This window comes from Megalops cyprinoides, chromosome 10 (genome assembly GCF_013368585.1).
Source record: "Megalops cyprinoides isolate fMegCyp1 chromosome 10, fMegCyp1.pri, whole genome shotgun sequence".
Lineage (NCBI taxonomy): Eukaryota > Metazoa > Chordata > Actinopteri > Elopiformes > Megalopidae > Megalops > Megalops cyprinoides.
The window spans coordinates 8,795,303-8,816,403 of record NC_050592.1 but is presented as its reverse complement, the minus strand read 5'-3'; the positions used below and the strand labels follow the sequence as shown (position 1 = coordinate 8,816,403).

The 21,101-nt window shown below is 40.3% G+C and overlaps 3 protein-coding genes across 4 annotated transcripts; 2 read left to right on the top strand and 1 right to left on the bottom strand.

Annotated features, from left to right (window-relative positions):
- Nucleotides 1–1,864: 1,864 nt before the first annotated feature.
- On the top strand, nucleotides 1,865–7,506 carry LOC118784185 (germ cell-specific gene 1-like protein). Its single transcript, XM_036538255.1, has 6 exons — nucleotides 1,865–2,060; nucleotides 3,411–3,611; nucleotides 3,932–3,979; nucleotides 4,905–5,057; nucleotides 6,168–6,279; nucleotides 7,073–7,506. The coding sequence occupies exons 1-6, from the start codon at nucleotides 1,865–1,867 to the stop codon at nucleotides 7,491–7,493; spliced, it is 1,131 nt and encodes a 376-aa protein (XP_036394148.1). The 3' UTR covers nucleotides 7,494–7,506.
- A 2,704-nt stretch (nucleotides 7,507–10,210) lies between these two features.
- Nucleotides 10,211–14,056, bottom strand: LOC118784219 (visinin-like). The gene is made up of 3 exons (XM_036538304.1): nucleotides 13,676–14,056; nucleotides 10,596–10,707; nucleotides 10,211–10,299 (listed from the first exon to the last, which is right to left on the bottom strand). The coding sequence occupies exons 1-3, from the start codon at nucleotides 14,054–14,056 to the stop codon at nucleotides 10,211–10,213; spliced, it is 582 nt and encodes a 193-aa protein (XP_036394197.1).
- Nucleotides 14,057–18,711: 4,655 nt separating this feature from the next.
- LOC118784220 (transmembrane protein 100-like) lies at nucleotides 18,712–20,364 on the top strand. Of its 2 annotated transcripts, none has more exons than XM_036538305.1 (2): nucleotides 18,712–18,886; nucleotides 19,491–20,364. In XM_036538305.1, the coding sequence occupies exon 2, from the start codon at nucleotides 19,614–19,616 to the stop codon at nucleotides 20,040–20,042; it is 429 nt and encodes a 142-aa protein (XP_036394198.1). In that variant the 5' UTR covers nucleotides 18,712–18,886; nucleotides 19,491–19,613; the 3' UTR covers nucleotides 20,043–20,364. The 2 variants fall into 2 exon arrangements, with proteins under 2 accessions (XP_036394198.1, XP_036394200.1); XM_036538307.1 differs by lacking the exon at nucleotides 18,712–18,886 and adding an exon at nucleotides 19,200–19,325.
- The last annotated feature ends 737 nt before the right edge of the window (nucleotides 20,365–21,101 follow it).

Genomic DNA, 21,101 nt, shown 5'->3' with positions numbered 1-21,101 from the left:
ATGGGTTTATGACACCACTGTGCAAGACAGAGAAATAGGCAGTGGCCAGGGACAGACAAAAAGGGGTGGAAGGAGGAGGAAAGGGGGATATTTGCCTGCAAGGTAAGAACGGACATTATTTATGGCTTCGGTGTTTCAGGTCGAAGACAGGAATGTGGAAAATTGAGAAACAGTAAAATATGTGAGTAATGGAAATGGAGAAACGGAAATTATATTTCAGCGGAACAATTCTAGGAAGTGCAGAAGTAAATATGGAAAGGAGTAGTTCAAGAAAAAGTCTGGTAAAGAGAAACAAAGAGCGAACTGATCATGATAAAATCAATTTCCGTAACAGACTGAAGCAGATTTTGAGTATGAATTGGGTGACACTATGTTTTCGTCTAAGAGGTTTTCATTGTCATTGCAATCTGTTCACACCACAAAAATTGTGGTAGCAAAGATAGCAATGAATTTCTTCCTATTTAAACATTTAGTTTCATTTGTGTCAAATATTTAAAATACACCTTTAAAACAAATAACAGAAAATCTGACTGTTTAGTACATAACGATTCCATGATATTTAGAGAGGTCATTTCTTCAAGCAAAGACCCCCAAGTCACACTTAAAAATAAATCAATCTCTCCCCAAGTGAACTCCCCCAATCTCAACGAACGATTTATATTTGAATGAATACTACCCTTATATGTACAAAGAATTCAGTTTGAATATCCTGAGAACCACTGTTGCATCTTCATGTTTAGTATCGGCTTTATTAATATTAATCAGTGAATGTGAAAATCAAAAGACTTAGCAGTGCTGGTTAATTTATTGTTTATGCTTTTGAATTTGAATTGCTGGTAAAGGTGACCTATCTGTAAATCAGATGAAGACCAAACAAGAAAGATGGACATACAGAGACAAATTGGGAGTTCTAGAGCCTAGACATTTATTGAGAAAGAAATAGAACAAGAACTGTAAGTTATCCAAGTACTAGGATTATTCCCCTGTATAGAACAACCTAGGTTTATGGGCTTATATTTAAGATATGTTGATTCCAATGCATCAATATGTTTACCTTAGACATATGCAATCAGTATTTTTGCTCAAGCACAGAAATCATCCTCCTCCTATATGTTTACTTCTATATGAAGTGTTTGTTGCAATCAAGTGGTAATTTGTGTATTTCCTGTCCTTTTACTCCAGGGGATGAGAGCAGACAGTGAGAAAGAATGCAAGCAGGAATTACAGTGAGGTCATACACAGACATCCCCAATGCAAACAGATTAAAACAGATCAATGGAGATTGCAGGAAAAGTGAGAGGTAGATCAAGAGATTAATAATTCCATCAAAAAAGAGATCATTTGATTATCTCTCATCTCTTGTTCTGTACTTATATTAGAAAGGAATGACAGCGCAAACTGCGTTAAGAGAAACAGGATATGTGGGAGAGGTCGTATCATTTCATGTTGCAAAAGAACATAATCACTTAAATTTGGAAATCAATGTGAAACAGAAATTAACCATACAACCATATTAGCAGTGCATGTGAGTAGGCAGGCAACCACGTGGCCATAATTCCCAAAACTTTTTCTCCATCTGTTCCTCTCTCTTAATAAATCCCCCTTTGTTTATGTTTTCCTTCCATCTGTCATTTGCTCCTTGATCATCTACTTTTATCTTCTGCTTTGCCCTTCTTACCCTCTCTCCCACCTCTTCCATCTGCTTTGATTATCCCTCCCCCTCTCCCCCCTCTCTCTTGCATACACTCTTTCCCAGTCTTTCCCGCTCTCTTTTCTTCCTGACCTCTCTGTCCTCCCCACCATTTCCTGACCCCCACACTCCATCTCCATCCTTGTCTCTGGCTGCTCTCTGTCCCCTTCCACCATGCTGGATCACATGTCTCGGCGTTCCCGCTCGGTCCTCTCTCTGTCTCTGACATCCCTGGCCCTGGCTCTGTCTGTTCTGGCCTTCTCCACCTCCTACTGGTGCGAGGGCACGCACAAGGTGGTCAAGCCTCTCTGCCTCTCCCCTGTTAAGATGAAGAACTGTGGCTCCAACAACAGCGAGCCCTTCACCACCGGTAAGGCATTTCCACTAAAACATATTTCATTTCGAACTTCATGCCTGTTCGCTGCAAGGCCCTGTGCATATTGAAGGTGTTTCCTGTGGATTGATATGTATTGTGCTAAGTTTATGACTCTGGTGGTGTTTCCCTGTTTCACACTATAGTGCTTTGTAGGAGTGGGTATAGGGTTGCTTTTAGGAAAAGTTCTCAGTCTTTTTTGGAGCTGGTGTTGCTTCTTTCTGCTAAGCACTGCTCAGACCACTGCACCAAAGACACTGTAAAATCAAGATGATGGACTCCGTGTAGTTTTACTTCAAAATTCTGGCCCTTCAATGTCAAACAAAAGGTTCCAAAACTGGATCTCCTGACATTTGATAAACAGTAAGAAACTCAGATGGAACTCCTTAGCAAGATGGGAAAGGAGCACAGAGCATATAGGTTCCATAGTAAAAGATGATCTTTTTACATAATCTGATTACTTTTTACAGCTGCTTTCCTTGGATTATGTTGTAATTACATTGCATGTGTTGAGGAACTCTGTTTAAACTATTAAACAGACTTTATTTTACTTCAAACTTTAAAACGGATAAATTCGACATGATAGCTTCGTTAAGAGATGTCACAGTTCCTGATTATTGTTCAGTTTCACACATTATTGTACTTGCTGGATGCAACAGGGAGATGATCCATCTGGTATTTGTTTTTCTTCATAGATTATGTCAGTGCTTTACTGTATTCTTATAATTCATTCACTAAGAACCTTAAGGAGATGAATGAGCTTAAAAAACACATACCTTAGTCAGTGATTGAACTCACAAGCCTTAAAGAACATTGTTTCAGTTCTATTTACAGAGTTCATCTAATGTCAAGGTTATCTCAGAGAAGCATTTGATCTTATAGATTAAATCTGTTCTGAACTGACCTTGTAATGAAAAGTTGCATAATGCAGCTCCTTTGAATCTAATTTTCTTTAGTTAATAATGTATGTTGGTGGAGGAAGGATGAATACTCTTGAGTCAACAGGGAAAAGTAAAGGTTAAATTTGAGAAAACAGCTGGCAACACTGATGGCATTTTGGGTTTGCAATTTGATATTTCATGTCAGCTGGAACTACAGTTAAACCTTTTTTGGGACAAAAATCTTGTGAGCTGTCAGTTTTTATACAAAATCCAGATTCGCTAGCTGCACTTGAGATGTGGACCATCATAATTGGTTTTTAGCTCCAAAACATTTATAAAGTAAATAAATTCATAAGGTTGCTGATCTCATTATGTCTGTATTAATGGTGATCTCACTGCCTACTCATTCACACCTAATATTGAAGCATAACCCCTTTTTTCACCTTGTCTCTCCCTCCGATCTCAGAGAAACCCACTGGCGATCCCAGGAATGAGTCCTCAGTGCCGGTATCCACGGTTTCACCCAAGAGAAGGGAGGAGCTGTTGAAGATTCGACAGAGGCAATTAGCCAATGCAGTGCACTATATCTGGGAGACAGGAGAGGACAAGTATGCATTTCTGTACTTTCACACGGGATTCTGGGAGTCCTGCGAGAAGCACACCCATGGTAAGGGGAAAAAAAAAGAGTAAAAGAGAGAGGAGAGGGAAGGTTGTGAAAAACCGTGTCATATGGGATATTTGTGTCTGAAAGTATGGACAGTATTCAAATATGAACGCATACTTAAGAAAGTAAGTATGCTTGCTTCAGTAAGTAAGTATGAAACCCAGCCAAAACGAAAAGTACTCTTCAGACAGAGAAACAATGAAATAATAAAAATAATGTATATTGTTCAGCTAGATCTATCTGACCAACCTAAAGGTGATTTTTTTGTTAAGAGCAGGTTATGTACTGAATTCACTTTATAGAGTGACATTTTTTCTTGTCAGGTGAACAGTGTCGGAGCTTTATTGAGCTGACTCCTGGAGAAACTCAAGGTGAATAATATTTACCCTGTGCACGTATGTTTGTACACAATTGCATTGTGCATCTCCTATGCATACATACTGTACTGATTCCTGAAGCCACATACACTTTGTCCATCTTACAGATTTATTTCAGAATTATTACTGACAGGCTGTAGAATAGATTAGTTTGTTTTTACTTTTCTGCTTTTTTCTCCTTGAGTGCAGTTAGTCATTGACATTTTGTTTGGTCTTTAGCCTTGTCGCTTTAACTTTGATAGTGTTAAGGTATCGCCCCATCTCTGTGCTTGTATGAATATAATTCTGTTGTTCCAAATATCATGAGTAAAAAACATTCTTTCAGGCTGAATTCACACTAGCTGCTATGTGCTTTATCCTTAGGGATATGCAACATATTAAAGGTCAAAGCTATGCTTTTACAACTTAGACACAACATTTTTTGGTAACTGATAAAAATTTCATTATATGAATTCATTATATGGATCTGAGCACAAAGTGAATGGCTGTTGAACTGAAACTGAGCCTCAGTGTCTGTGTGAATATATGTCAGCGCCCTGCATTTTTCACTGTTGGTGAAAATATGTGTCAGGTCTTGTCAGTGATGGTATTTCTGGCTGTCAGTGTAAATGTGTATCAGGGTTCCATTAGTGTCCTGTCAGTGGTGGTGTTTCTGACTGTCAGTGTAATTGTATATCAGTGTGCTGTCAGTGATGGTGTTTCTGACCGTCAGTGTAAATGTGTATCAGCGCTCCATCACTGTGCTGTCAGTGATGGTGTTTCTGACTGTCAGTGTAATTGTATATCAGTGTGCTGTCAGTGATGGTGTTTCTGACCGTCAGTGTAAATGTGTATCAGCGCTCCATCACTGTGCTGTCAGTGATGGTGTTTCAGACTGTGTGTCAGTGTGCTGTCAGTGACGCTCTCGCGTCTCTCTCAGGAGTGCTCTGGCTGTCTGTAGTGTCAGAGATTGCGTATATCAGCCTGCTGGCAATGGGATTCCTTCTGATGTGGCTGGAGGTGCTGTGTTTCCGCAAGGAGATGCGCGCGCTGAAGATCAATGCCTTCGCTGCCATCTGCACCGCTCTGTCCGGTGGGCTGCTGCTCTCCTCTTTCTGTGCTTTTACCCTTCCATTTCCTTATTCCCCTGATGTACCACGTGTTGTCCTGATGAAAAAATCAATGCACTTGCTTTTACATCTATTTTCTCTTGAATCAATACATTGCATTTCTGCTTTAATTCTGCTTTGATGAGCAAGTTCTCAACAGTTTTGAACAGAAGCCTGTTGCCTTGCATTAATTTGTTTTCATGCAGGACCAGACAGCATGACAGTAGTCATTAAAAGGTTGGAACTGCAGAGAATATAGTCTGAATGATAGTAGTTTGTTTTATATGTTGGTGTGATTTTGCTGTTTTTATTCCCCTTTCTACATTTTCTGTGCACTGTGCAGTCTGCACCCCTAGAGGTGGATGCACTGGCATGGTGCACTGTGAAATCATAGTCTGTATTATCGCTCTCTGCTTTGTGTAGATTCAGTTTCGTTATTAAGAAACCAAAATCGTAACTGAATTGGGTTCATTTTAATGCTATGCATTCAATGACATTCAATGCCATTAAGTTTGGTTCCGATCACGTTGCTCTTGTGTGGTGTATTATATTTTGGTAGATATTCGTTTGACATGTAGATAATGCATTTATTATCAGGTATCTAGATAATCAATCAAATCAAAGAGCATTGACTGGAAGAGTGAGAAAGTAGAGAAGAGTAGGATGCACACAGTAAGAAAAACCTACACAGAAAAAGGCTGTAGCAGCAGTACTAAGCGATGGGAGGCAGAGGGCTGGCACAGTCATGGGGGCAAACCTGAGGCTGTCACGATTAATCACAATTAAAAGTTCAACAGAATTCCTGTTCAGAATCTGAAAATCCAGAGCGTAATACCTTCAATGCTTCGGCATCAAGGTGGAAGACATTTTACCTCAGGTTTTCATAAAAATATGTCCTGTAGTTTTTATGATGAAGATAATGCTGAAAATGAGAATTTTTGTGTGCTATTTGCATCTCTTTAACTTTTTCAAAGAACAATAGCAAGGAGTATGCACTGTCCATACATTTTTGTGCATTTTGTGAATGCAGTCATGACTGTGAATAGAAATGTTAGGATTGCATTACTAGCTGTCACTCTCTGTCATTCTCTCAGGACTCGTAGGAATGGTGGCTCACATGATGTACACCACCGTGTTCCAGGTGACCGTGAGTGTTGGACCAAAGGACTGGAGACCCCAGACCTGGGATTATGGGTGGTCATTCATGTGGGTGTCCCATTCGGATTCATACTGAATCAAATGCTGATATAAATGATAATGCACACTGTAAAATTTGGACTTAGCATTATGCCCTAGTGAATTAGAATGTTAAACTCCACCTTTGTTCAAAATTATGTAGAAGACCTCTCAACAGGGGAACTGGCATTCACCCTTCTCTTGGCTGTCATCTGAATAATAACTTTGACAACATGGGCTTTTTCTGCTTTATGTTTTTTCCGTCATGAAAGTTTTAGCTGTTACACTACGTTATATTCATTAGCAAACACTCTTATCCAGGGCAACTTCCAGCACAAAAGAACAGAAGTGTATCCATTCAGGATGAATGAGCAACAGTGTCAAACCAGGCTAACAGTACTCCCAGACCAGTGAGTGTGAGCATAACACTATTCAAGCCCTACCACAAGTTAACTTGTGTAATCTGAATAGACAAGGGAAGCCATACATCAGTCACTAGATCACAGAATGCAGAACACATCGCGATACTACACGTAAAATAAACAGCTAGTACTAGAAGTAAAAGGTGTTAGGGGGCGGGGACTGAGGTGGAACTGAGATGCAGTCTGAAGGGGTGGGTCTTCAGTCTGTGTTGGAAGATGGCCAGTGAATTTGATGTCCTGTCCCCTGTAGAGCGTTCATTCCACCACCAAGGGACCAGTACAGACAGGGATCGTGTCTAAGCTGACCTTTCACTGCTCTCTGTCTAACCAGCATAATGTCCTATCCAATCCATCATGACACACCTCCATCTCATTGATCTCTCTCTCTCTCTCTGTCTTAGTTTGGCCTGGATCTCCTTCAGCTGCTGTATGGCAGCGGCTGTCTTCACACTGAACTCCTACACCAAAACCCTCATCGAGCTGAGGCACCGGCAGAGGCTGCGATTGGAAGAGGCCCGGGCCAGCCACGCCCCCTCCTACAATGAGGTGGTGCCGGGGGGTGGAGTGTACTCCATCAACGGGGCGTTACCTTGCCCGAACGCTGCGTGGGTGAGGGATGGGGTCAGGGTGGGGGTGGGGGTGGGGTTGGGAGACGCTGCTATGGTGATGATGGAGGGGAGCGGGCCTTATCGCTGCGAGGACTGTGAGAGAGAAGACGAGTACGAGGACTGCGAGGGAGAGGAGGGGTGCGAAGACTGCGAGCGAGAAATGGAGGAGATGGAGGAGGCTGCGGAGAGAGAGAAGGGCCACTCTCCGTGCTGAGAGCCGCCACGAGGGGACAGATGAGGAGGGATCAGAGAGGGGAGGCTGAGCGATTTGTTCTGATCATGGGAAAGGTTAACCGACTAAAAAAAATGGGATGAAAGAAGAAATATAAGAGTGTCCGAAACAAAGAAGGGGAAATGGGAATTGGGTCAAGTGGAGGAGACAGGAGCCAGTTTACTGTATATTCTCTCATAAATTGTAAGTGTTGTAAATACAGTTTTAGTGTTATACGTAAGCACTCTACAGAGTAAATTGTGGAGCAGGTCGAGCAGTTGTCATTTCCTAAGCAGCAAATGTAATTGTGATGGGACGGGACCTTTGGTGGCAAAGCTCATTCTCAGTTTTTTTTTTTTCCACTGAGTGTCTTTTTAATTGTTTTGATTTCTTTCCACAATCCATGGAAGAGCATGTACATTTCAAGTAGATAGAAGAAATTCTTATACCTCACAAATTTAATCAAACTGTATAAAGACAACTGATTCAACCAAGCCAGTTTTGATATCTTGTCAAAATGTGCTATATTTACCGTGCTGTACTTGAATTGACCTATGTAATGTAGAATATTTGATGGTGTTGCTCCAAAGCAGGTTGAAATTCAATGCACCATTATACATCAGGACTCTACTAGGATGTATTAAATGATGTAGGAATATCACACAATGCCATACAGAAATATCAGGGCTTTAAATGATAATTAAAGTACCATTGTACCATCTGTTCCTAACGAAATGTATCTTGGGTTTGCTATCGTACTTTCTTGTCACAGTTCAGGTGTTTCTGTTGCTACAATGCTTTTATAAGGGCAGCTTGTGAACTTGGAAAATGATGACCTTACCATATCGATGTCTGTGGGCAGCTCATGATTTACCTTTTCAGATTTATCTGTAATTTTACTTCCTGACCCTGTTGTAGTGAACCTCTGTGCAGTGGTGACTGAAGACGCTTTAAGACCTCAAGCAGCAGTCAGGGGGCAATTATGTGCTCAAGGAAAGATACAAATTTTAATAAAAATAATAATACATAGGATTACAGCCCTTGTAGTATTGGGTTTGACATTACTTCATTTTTTTTTTTGTTGATGCAAATTTTGCCACATGAAGAATAAAATATTGTCTGGAATGATGCTGGGATTTTTGATAGTTGTATGAGTAATGATAGTTTGATAATCTTTTTTGTAATCAATATGGTAGCTGTGATTAAGTGGTTTTTATTAGAAACTGGAGGCTATACATTTTAAGTCAATATATTATCTTTGTGTTCAGCGTTAATAACTTATCTGAGTTAAAACCAAAAATGTATTATTGTAATAATATCAATAAAAGCAGTGTCATTGTCCTTATCTTTCTGGAGTATAGAATATATTCATTTTTTACTTTCCTCTGTTCCTTTATTTGACCTTTAATGGATTTGTCCCTTCTTGTATATCTAGCATCCCCTCTCCATTTTAGTCACTGTAATTCAATGTGCAGTTTTAACAGTTTTAATGGTCACAATGGACCTCTCTGAGACCAAGGGACCACTAATCATTCACATTTAAATGAACAGAGAGGGGAAGTTTACAGTGAAAGGGGAGAGATTTTGGGAAGTCTTCAAATAGGTTTCAAATGTTGAACAGAAGATTATGTCAGTAATCCTGAATTGAGAGAGAGGGGAAGAGAGGGATGATGGAAGGAGAAGAGGGAAGAAGAAATGGTCAGTGAGCAGGAGGGAGCAAGGTTATGAAATGGGTTTGAGTGACTACACGCATATGCACCCCACCCTACACACGCACACACACGTAGAGGATAATACTGTAAATATACACTGACTTACTAGGACAGTACAAGGCTTTACCACTGACAGAGAGAGAGAGATAATCCCAGATTGCATGTAGATATTGTTGAGACCATCTAATCCCTCTGTTCTTAGTTTGTAAATCACAGAATTAAATGTTTGTGTCACAATTCTCATGTGTGACAATGCCCTGCCACCATGCTGAACATCTTTGAATGTTTTTACATGATACAGGTAAATACTTCCTCACAGGTAAAAAAAAAAAGACACACACACACACATTTTATCTCACCAGCATGTTCACAAATAAAGTGTTAGCCATAAATATGTACTTTATTGCACACTATAATAGTGTTTTTTTTTTCAAAAACAATGACTCAAATGTACACATTTTAAACCCAAATGTACTCTCACTTTCATGTAATTAATTATACAGGCAGGAGTTTGAAATTGCTTTCAGTGCTTATCTTCTCATATCAAGCCTGTCCACCCCGTTATCCACCTGTAATAATTCCCCTTATATGCATAACTTGTTTCTGTATATATATATCACCTAGGTAGAGCTTTAAATAATGTACTTAACACTACTACTTGGTATGTGAATCAAAGCTTTGAGAGATCAAGAAAGATTTTAAGACGAGGGTTGACAAACCAGAAATCAATCAAACTGTACAAATAATACTAACAAATGATACTAAGTGTGGTAGAATCAAAATTATGATGGTGATTATCACAACAACAGTATTTTATCAGTGGTTCAATAACAGAGGCGGTACTACCTAGAATGAATGCAGTATTCTGCATATGTTATAACTTTTAAGAAAGGAAAGAGATACAGAGAAGACACAATATGAACAAAGTGAGTGAATTATACTGGACACAACTGTACACGCATGTCGATGCTGAAAAGGAGAAAGAGATTGATGAGAGATGATGGAGGTTTATTTCTCCAGGGGCTGGTACTGGATAAGGCGAAGAGCATTCTCATTATCTAGTACTCCTTGGATGAACTCTCCTTCAGCCAGTTTTTCTAAAAGAAAAAGGGAAAGATAAAGAAAAAGGGTTTGCATAACATGCACTGCCTTTTTGACACCTCACATTGAATGCTCAATTCCATGCTGGCATTTTAGCTTCGTTTATTTTTTATAAATATCCCCACCTTTTGTCATAGGTTGCTTTTCAGTGCTGAATGTGCTGTCTTTCATCACTACCTTACTGGAGTGCATTATTCCCACCATTGCTCTCAGCTATGCTCATGCACTCCCTAAGACTAAGTAAAAGCTGTGTGAACCAAGGATGCTGGGAAATGTAGTCTTCCTGTCTTACCATTGTCCCCTTTGTTAAAGTAGGCCCAGAGTTTGTTTGCTCTCTTCTCAGGTGTGTTCTCATCCTCCGGTAACTTGGACTGTTCGTCTACAGGGATCAGTTTGAACAAGGCCTGAAAGGGAACAGGACAGGACAAAATGGAGGCGGCGGCAAGATGAGGGAAAAGACCATATTTTCACACACACCACATTTTCAGATTCACATTTTCCACCTGTCATGTCCTCCAACGAGAGTGGTTTATCACCTGGGTAATGAACTGTTTATCCACAGCAGCGCTGTCTGTAAACTTGATTTAGAAGCCTTTGAGTAAATAATATGATCAGTCTCAAATAATGTTTTTTTGTTATGGTTCATTTCACCGTACTAAAATATCATGCAACTGTCATAACCACAGGGGAGTGTCACACTGATCATGGGGCCATTACTCAAGTTCATGAAAAATAAATATTTAATAACATTGAACCAAAACTTGACATGTTCTCTTGTGATTTCCTGTCATAGCATTAATGCATTTTCTTTGTCTTACACATTCATGCATATTCAGTTAAAGTCATTGTATACATTTTACATTGTATACAGCATTATCTGTATTATGTAACATTCTGTCCTCATAGAGGAAGATTGTAGTGATTTCATTATTTTCCTTTAAGAAATATATATATATGTCCCACCTCGTTATTCTCATTTGCCATTTACACAGACATGTGTACGTGAGGGATAAACGTCTTCCTTTCAAAAGCAATGAGGAAATTATTTGTTTGGGTAGAATGGATTTCAGTTTTCCTGGTCATTTAGCACGTATCAAACATCCTCCTATTCAAAAGAACAAGGAAACGTCAAATAAAATTAATGGGATTAGCTGCCATACTTCCTCTTAAGTTACTGCTGAATAAACACTTTCCTGTTTAAACTTGTAATACGGTATGCGCAGCTATATAATTTTAGACGTTTATGTCTCCAATTATTTTTGTGACAACGCCGCCATCTATCGGCTAAAACAGCCTCCACAGTCCATTCACGCTTTCTTTCCAGACATCAAATTATTTTATTGTCTTGCCTCAGTCCTAAGTAGTATTCACTGAGCGGATAACGGACTCAGTCTGAATTCAGCATGACTTTTGTTATATTTATAAGTCTTAGACGGTTAGCATTTTATACTCACTTGTCTGTGCATATTTTATCCGTTTTGTTTTGTTCCCTGAGGTATTCTGAGTGACCTTTGCACTGAAAATGAATGGGGGCTATCTGAACTTTTTGTCAGCTTTGTTGTCAGTTTAATGCTTGCATTCTTGATTCCCAAAGGGTGTTATATACAAACATTGCTCATCCCGCCTTTTTTGGGTGTTCCGCTGCTGGATTATTCTTACAAAATTTAGCGACATGAGCCATTTCACTCAATGAGCAAACTTGTTTATGCAATAACACAATCCCATTGTAATATCAATCTCAGTATAAGAGGATCTAAATCAAAATTGCTTGCCGGGTTTTCATTTGTAATTTATGTGCACAGACCATTTGTACATTATTTACAACAGTAGCTTTGAAGAAGCCGTAAAACCCTTTGAAATGTCACACAGCTTTTAGAGCAGTTTACCTCAGCATTTTAGGGGCATAGGGTCTGATGAGTCAGCTTTCACTGAAGCCTGTTTGGAAGTCCATTGCATTTTCTTATTGAAGTGGCAGAGAACAGAGACATTATGTCCAGTTGGTGTGCTTTTACTGCAGAACTACAATTTCATATAATATAATGTGTACTCAGATGGTGGTGAAACAATAATTTCTAAATGTATTTCCAGTTGATCCAATTTATGCCGTGGTTTTGGTAATCACAACAGTCTGAAAATATAGTAATGCTTATTTTACCACAAACTGCAGCAAATCTCTATTGGATACACCTAGTACACAAGACCAAAAAAAACCCTAAAAAAAAACAAAAAGCCTCTCACCTTCACTCGTACTTTACCCTATACCTGATCAATCAGTTGAGCCGTTGAGCTCAATGTATAATTTACGGGTGACGTGAGCTTGATTGTGGATGTGTTCTCACTATAAGTCTCAAGACACATCCCAAGATTGCTTTATTCTTAAATTAAGACCTAGCTCAGATGTTGTTGTTTTCCACTTGTTGATCTAATTACTAAGCATTATGCCCAACTTGCTTCAGCTCATTCTTATAGCTACAACCCTTTGGCAACCAGCCATACTGTATTAATCAGTCAGGGTCGTGTGTGAAAATGTTTTTTTTTTCACTTTTATCACCACCACATAAACCTTTGACACCAGAACCACTCCACTGTTCTCCACTGCAAAAGATTTTTTGCCCAATCATGAATCAGACACGCCATATGTTTTGGGAGCGATTATTAACTCATGTCCTGACTTGCCACGTTGTCTGAACCCTGATTTAATCGGATTGGCTGCATGACCTCAGCGGTTACAATGGGCAGGTGGCCTAGGAATTCCCCAGTGGGTGCTTTAGAGAAGCCCAGTAATCAGGATTGCATGTTCAAAGGACTATCAGCCCTTGTACCATGTGGAGTCATATGGGGCCAACTGTTTTCAGCCTTTTACTCCAGTGGAAGAAAGTTAACCTGCTATGTACCTACAGCATGGGCATGATAAACACTTCTAATGAGGCCTAACTTCAAAGGAAACACTTCTAAAAGCCTTTTGAAAGCATTCTGAAAGCCTGTTGACTTCTGCAAGCCTTGACTGTTATTATATTATTATCATTTAACAGGTGCTCTTATTCAGAACGACTTACACAGGTTACAATTTTATCCATTTTTACAGCTGGATATTTCCTAAGGCAATGTTAATGTTATTGTGGGTTAAGTACCTTTCCCAATGGTAGCAGTACCCCAGCAGGGAATCAAACCAGCAACCTTTCAGTTACGAGCTCTGCTCCTTACCACTACGCCACAATGCTGCTGGTCAAAGATTCTGAAAACATTCCTTCTTATGTAAGCAGGTTTTTTTTATTTGTATAGTGCTTCCAAATAAACCGCACCTAGTGCAACTGACCATCATGGCCCCACTTTCCCCAATTTCAAGCTGTGATATCAATATCTGGCACTCACTTGGCAGATCTCTGCCACTTCCGACTTGGTGATGTAGCCGTTCTTGTCCAGATCGAAGAGCGAGAAGGCCCACTCCAGCTTCAGGCTCATTTTGCCCGAGGAGGTCATGTGCAGGGCGATGATGTACTCCTTGAAGTCCAGCGTCCCGTCGTCATTGGTGTCGAAGGAGCGGAAGACGTGGTGCGCGTAGGTCTTGGTGTCGCTGTCCGGGAAGAAGCGCGCATAGATGCTCTCGAACTCTTCGGGCGTGATGCGGCCCGAGGGACACTGTTTCTTGAAGTTCTCGTACCACTGCGTGAGCTCGGTCTCCGTGAACTTGGTGCTGAGCTTCAGGTCCTCCAGGATCTCCTTGGACATCGCGCTGCTCTTGGCATTGCCCATTCTCTCTGGCAGGTCTGTCCTCGCCGAAGTGTTGTGTGGGTTGGAAGGGTGACTCTTGTTTATGGGCTGCTTAATTTGAGCCCACAATTTCTTTTATTGCTCTCTGCTACTAAGCAAGGTTCCTCTTCTATTCACTTTCTTTACTTATTTTTCTTCCTGAAGTGATTGTTGCTCCAGTCCAATTGCTACTGTAAATAAAATGGCATTTATATCAATCAATCAATCAATCAATGAAATGATTTATTTGAGCACATTTTTACTATGGCTATATATAATATACATTTATACATTTCAAAATATCATATATTCAGAGGGACCACAAAGGTTAACTATGGAAACCTCACTAAGCCCAAAGGCACAACAATAATAGTAAAATTGCTGAAACTAATTAAAACAAAAATGAATACAGGAAAATGCTGAACAGAGAAGTAAGGGTTAAGAAAATAGGACTGGAGAATTTCAGAGAACTGCTGAGCAACAGAGGTAAACTTATGCTTGTATAAAGAAGTAAAACAATAGAGGAAAAGTTATTCATAAAGAGAAGGAAAATGACAGCAACCATGGCTGCACAAAGAGGATTAAACAGATCACACCCCACCCATCTGAGGTAAAAAAACAAACTGTCAAAAAAGAGAGAGGGTGATATTATGAAGTTCAGCAGCTTGAGGAAAGAAAGCAGAGCAAGAGTACAAGAGAAAACAAAGAAGAGCCCAGATACTGTACCTGCCGGTGTGAGAGAAGGACAAAGGATGAGACTGAACTGTGAGGTGTAGACACTTCGTGCACAGGAGATGGAGATGAGAGAGGGAGGGCTTAGCTTACATCTGACGGCGGGGATAAGTCATTTATCCAGGATTTCGACGTGCTGAGCCTGAGAGACCTAATTTAACCTCATTCCCTTGCCTTTCTGTCTTTGGCTCTGAGTGTCTTTCTCCCCTATCAAAAGTGATTTTCTTCACTGGTATTACTGATGGCGTGATGATGACACCTGTTTAGGAAGAATTGTCATGATTTGCATACATCTGTATAACACACCTGTATCCATAACACACACTGTAATACGTTTCATATTTTTGTCGCAGCAAACATGTGAGCTGCCTCTGAGTATGAACTAAAGCAGAGAGTTGTGGGCTGATCAATACTGAGCATGCATCTTTTTTTGGTTTAGCAGAAATAAGAAAAGGTTTCAATAATAAAGAGATTGTCCATGGACGTGGTGGCTTCCAAGAGATTTTGTGTATGTCTCCATGCTTTTATTACACCCTGTGTTTATGTCTCTGTAATTCCATATTGTCTCAATGCGGGATTTGAGGGGTTGGTCATTTCTAGCTGGCTTCAGATGTTTCCCAGTCCAGTCCAGTCCCAGAGCTGTTCAGGTGCTCAGAGAGCACAGAGTGGAGACAGCTGAAATCAGGAACATTTCAGTGGTGGCTGCATTTTGATAGATGTGCCTTTTTGTAGTCTGAGAGGTTCCAGCGAGCACTGACAAAGAATAAGGCACCATTCTACATGTCCTAGACATGTGTGCACCTTCTGGAGAGGTGTTGCCACCTGTAGAGATCTCACCTGTGATGTCAAGAGCATGTACGTGCGACCTTCATTTGGACAGGAGTATAATGAAGATTTTTGCATAGGATCAGTTGCACTGGCCGTGACCAGAAGCAATACCAAACAGAAATGTGGAAAATGTATTGAGGATGCTTTATGCTGGAGTTTTACCACTGGGTGTCAGAATTGTAGCAAGTTCATCTGTCTATATGATTTGGGTAGCAGGGCTTACAGCATAGTCCTAAAAGGAAATCATACTGTTCATAAAGCTGTCCCGTACATCCATCCACTTACTAAAGCAAATTAATTTGTTGCTTAGAGCGCAATGTCTATGGCACAGCTCAAAACACTACCGACCCTTCCCTTTTTGTAATGATGATTAATTAAGAAGGGTTAGGGTCTTTTCTCTGCTTTCAAATAAGCTTAACTGATTGTCTGCTCCTAAGACAGGTCCCGCCATCTGCATGGTCTTTCCAGGAAGCGTGTCTTGCCTTGTTCTTGTCTTAGTCGGGGCTTTGTCCACTCCCTAATCCTATTTCAGTCATATTCCTCCTGTGTGTGTGTGTGTGTGTCTGACATGTAATGGTATGCTAGGAAGTTCTCAAGGCAGGGAGCGTGTAAACATGATTATATCTGCCTGCCTATTTTGTGTTGTCAGTGATGACCCCTTCCTCCTCAGATGCACCCCCACCCCCGACCCTGCCCAAGAGTAAACTTAAACCTGAACTTCACATTCAATGAAATATGGTTGATAGTTAAGGAGAGGACATAGAGAACCAGGACATTTTTATTTCACCAATATTAAAAAAACTGCAATACATAAAAAGTAAAGGAACAGGGCAAAAGAGTCCACAAGTTTGAAATGAAGACAATAGAAGCTTGGTTGTTTAGGTGCATTCTCAACAATTCATTTCATTCAGTTCATTTTACATTTCATCATGTAACTTCATTACACCTGATACTTTTTTTTGGTGGTACGTATTGTGTGCTGCTAAAAATGACAGTTGTCATTCCCCTTCAGTGATCTTGAATTTAGCATTTCTCTTCCCTGTCTTTTATGTTATTAATCCTTTAATGGATTCCAAAAGGGACAGACACAGGGACCTATTTCCTCCTTTCCCTGTCTGTTAATCAACCTGTTGTGTGGTCAGTATTTTTGCCATCCCAGCGTCCGTCTTTATTTATTTGTTTTGCCTGTTGCTCTCTCCACCCAGCTCTGACTTTACCCTGCCTTCTCATTCCTGCCAACCCCTCCGATTTAAGAGGAGATTTTTCTTAGTCTATAAATATGCTTTGAGACTCCCTGTCTATTGGATTACACCTTCTGAGCCAATTAAGACACCCCCACATAAAAAAATCTATAACCTCTGACCCACACTTTTTGAGTGTAGAAGGGAAGCCAGGGGCAAGTACACGTATTTTGAGGAACTAGACGGAGGAATGAAAGGGAAAGACAGAACGGACGAGGATAAACTGAGCCCTTGACCAGTCTGTCCATGCGTTCATTTAGTCAGCCTAATTATTTTAACATTTTACTCTGAGCCTATTTATCACAGCAACAAAGAACAAAAGTTACCTGGGATTCTGAACTAAATGTCAAGCTATAATGTTTTTGGCTTGTAAAGAGGGTGTAAAATGTCAAAGTTTTCAAATCCTTTAATGCTAATGGAACAGAAGGACTCAAAAGAACAGATTTTTATATCAGAGGAGAGCATTCATGATCCATGTCTTTATGGTTGTAGTATGTATTCATGTGTTTGTTGTGAATATTTATACACACACCAATTTTTTTTATCTATAAATATTGTGTATTTTTTTATTAAAGACCAACTAGAAACACATTATACAACCCTACCTTACTGACACACTTGTGAGGACATCATAGTTGTCTATAAACAATCACATTAATTAGATTGAGGCTGGAAAGACCCTCTTATGTAAGCAACACAATAACACTTAACTCCCTTTAATGCTATAGGGGGAATATCTATCTCCACTTGTCCTGGGTCCTTATTTGAGTGTGTGCGTCAGAGTGTCACAGGTTTGACGTATTGCATTTGGCACGGCCAGTATACTAATAATATATCAACTTTGTCTTTGTCAGAGCCATAAATCTGGAGAGCGCATATGCTTTTCTGTCAAGGATTAATGTCTTGTATTTTTATCGAGAAAATATTTTTTATGCTCATTTTTTTTTCTCCACGTCATAAAATTATTTCTCTCACTTTTGTGCCTAGAGAGACAAGCAAAACTACAAAACAAAGCCAAACAAAATATAGCACCAGAAAATAAACCAAAATTAGATTAGCAAATAAATTGCTATAAAAAAAACACAGCAGCGAATGGCTCAGGGACAGGTCCAAACAGTGGAACAGAGCTTGGCCTGTGTTGGTATAAGAGTGAAGGAAACAGAAAGGAACTTATAAAGCACATAAACAAGAAAAAGGCAAAACAGCAGATATGTGAACTGCGAGTCTATGAATACGGCCAAAACTGTAGAGGATGACTAGGCAACAGCTAATGGTAATGATAATAGATGGAGAAAAGGAAAAAGAAAGGAGAGGACTATGACAGTCTGACTGTATGAAAGTCAGTTGGTTTGCATATAAATGTAATGATTCTTTAAAATAAAAACCACATCAAGAAGAAGTTGTTGTGTAAACTTTTGGAAAAATATTGTCAAACAGTTTTCACATATTTGAAGTAGTTTCACAGCTTTATTGCAGAAAGGATATGCCGAACTGAGTTCTGCAAATGGAGAGGGGGGGGGGGGGGGGGGGGGGGGTGTTAGGGGGAAACATTGTGTGAAAAAACAAAAACCCTTCAACTTCAGACAATACCCTTGTCAAGCACATCCAAAATCTGGCGAGAAAGCGGGAGGCTGAGAGGGAAGGGAGGGGAGGTGGTCCAGTTCTTAGATAAATACAAGTTAATGGGCTGTAATGATGCTTAATGACAGACGTGACTTTCCTACCAAGTACAGAGAGCGACAGACACAAACAAACGATAACAATAATAATAACAACAGGCCTCCATGTTGCGGGCCTCAGGTTGTGACGCAGCTGATAAAGGCAACCGCTGCACGTTTGAAGCACTCATTATTCACGCCCTCCACCACCAGGCAAGACCACATATTTCTGCCTTTTCACAGTTACACCATGAAAAACTACCTCCCTGAACTTTCATCGTAATACATGACTTTTGGAAATATATGAATATTTTGTATTACCTCTTTGTTCGGTGTCTGAGACTACAGATGTACTTGGACCTGAAATTGTGAAGGTGAGTTTGCCTTTTCAAATGAAATTTTGTTTTTGCTGTGGGTTTACTATTTATGATACCACCGTACTCTTTTAACCCATCATTGCTTAAAAAGCACAAACTATATATGAATTAGCCTTTCCTGACTTGTTAATTATAAAGATAAATTATAAATTTGTAATGATTTGACTATTTTGACTTTGAAACAAAACGCAGTTTCAGTCAGTGTTTGATAAATTGTTATTACTCTGTCGAATGAATACATATAAATGCTATTATTTAGCAGACTCTCTCATTTCGGGTAAGATTCATTTTCACAGTCATTTCCACAGATAGAAATTAAAGTTATGCATCTCGCTCAAAGATAATGGCACTGTCACATCTTGGATTGGAACCTGAAACATTCCAGCTCTTTAACCACAACTGTACACCATCAATCATTTCTACCATTGTTAGCTCTGTAAGTATCCTGTTATAAATTTAAGAGAAGCATTGATACAATTTGTTATAATTTGAGGGTGTCGTCTATGAAGTGTTGCGATGGAAAAGACTGGCTCTTTTTGGTGTTGTACAGTATGATACATTATGATTAACCCATTTCTGAATCTACTGTGTCTTGAAACAGGAGTGAAAAGGCTGGCATTCACAGAAAGACGAGAAAGCCAAAAGATTGCACATCAACGGGAAACACACCGGAGGTGCCTTCAGAACAGAAAGGAACGACAGAACAAAGGACAAGCGGACAAACATGTCCGATATCTCCAACCCTCCTGCGCCCCCTTTGGCTACTTCTGCTGTGACTTTTGACCCCAAATCTGAAACAGTGACTTTACCAGGTGGCGTGGTATCGGTAGCAGGTGTCACAGTAGTAACAGGGGGTGCTGAACTGTCATGGGGTTCATGCCTGTTGGCCTTTGGGGTGTGGGGCACTCTGATTGGTGTGAGTGTGATTGCAGTGGGACTATGGGATGTATCCACACGCGTCAAGGGTGGGACCTCACATCTGCTGTCCCTCGGATTGGTGGTGCTGGCTATAAGCTCAGGTGTGGTGGTTGCAGTCATTGGCTGCCGGTTCCTGAGGAGGAAGGGAATGATTGGTCGAAGAGAGGCAGATGATGGTAAAGTGGTGCTGGTGGGCGAGAGGGGCAGAAGCTGTGTGAAGACAGTGACCGTGTAGGAGGGAGATAAGGAAAAGAGATTTAAAGGAGGGTAAGGTCGGATAGGATAGGAAAATTAACATTGAAAAGGTAGCGCTTGTATGAAATTGCAATGTGCAACACCCCTCAGGATTCTACTATTACATTGTATTATACTGGTCTGGACATTGGTCGATTGTGTATCATATTGTACTGAACTATGCTGGAATGTATTTTGCCTGTATTAAGACATGTGCCAGAGATGCATGATACATACAAGTATATATAATGCATACATTTACAACAATATAATGTTTTACATTGATGAATCATAATAAATCATATGGAAAAGTAAAATAAAGAACTGCCTCTCACTTGCCATGTGAGTCTTTACTGTGCCTCTCTGTTAATTCCTGACCTCTCTCATTCTCACTCACCCTCATATCATCTCACCCTCGACTGTTTTGTGTAATCAAGCAGGAATGTAACAGGAAAACGTCTGAAGTATTTCCTGCAAAAGGGGAGGGGTTGAAAGAAATTGTTTCTCTCGTTTCCTGCTGTGAGCGTATGGCATGTGGGTGAAATATGTTCTCGGATCTTTTTCAAGCCTTGCGGCCAGTTACAGCATGCAGAATGTCCCCCGTGCTAAAGGCTTAGTCACGTTTTAGCTTCCTGAGATCCTCTGTGCTTTGCTTGGGCCCCGGTACCCCCCACTGAAATGGTGGTTATGGGTCTTGTGGTTTTAGATGTTATGATAGGAGGGCTATTAGTGGCTGGGCTGGGGTACTTCCGCTTTTGAGGGGGGTGAAGCAGAGATAGGACCACACAGTGTGGTGATTGCCTGATAGAGTGGCTCATGAAGCATAACGAAAAAGAACAATGAAAGCAGGTTTATGCGAATCTTCGTCCTAGAGCTCTTCATTATTCAGCCAATCAGAACACTGCATTACAGTGGTACAGGGAAACACTTTACGTCCACAGACTCTAAACGCCAACGCCAAATAACCCTCACCCTCTACTGTGTCTCTTCACAGCTGATAATTATGGTGCCTGTGTATTTGGCGCCATCTACTGTGAAGTGAGCAAATTGTCTTCAGTTT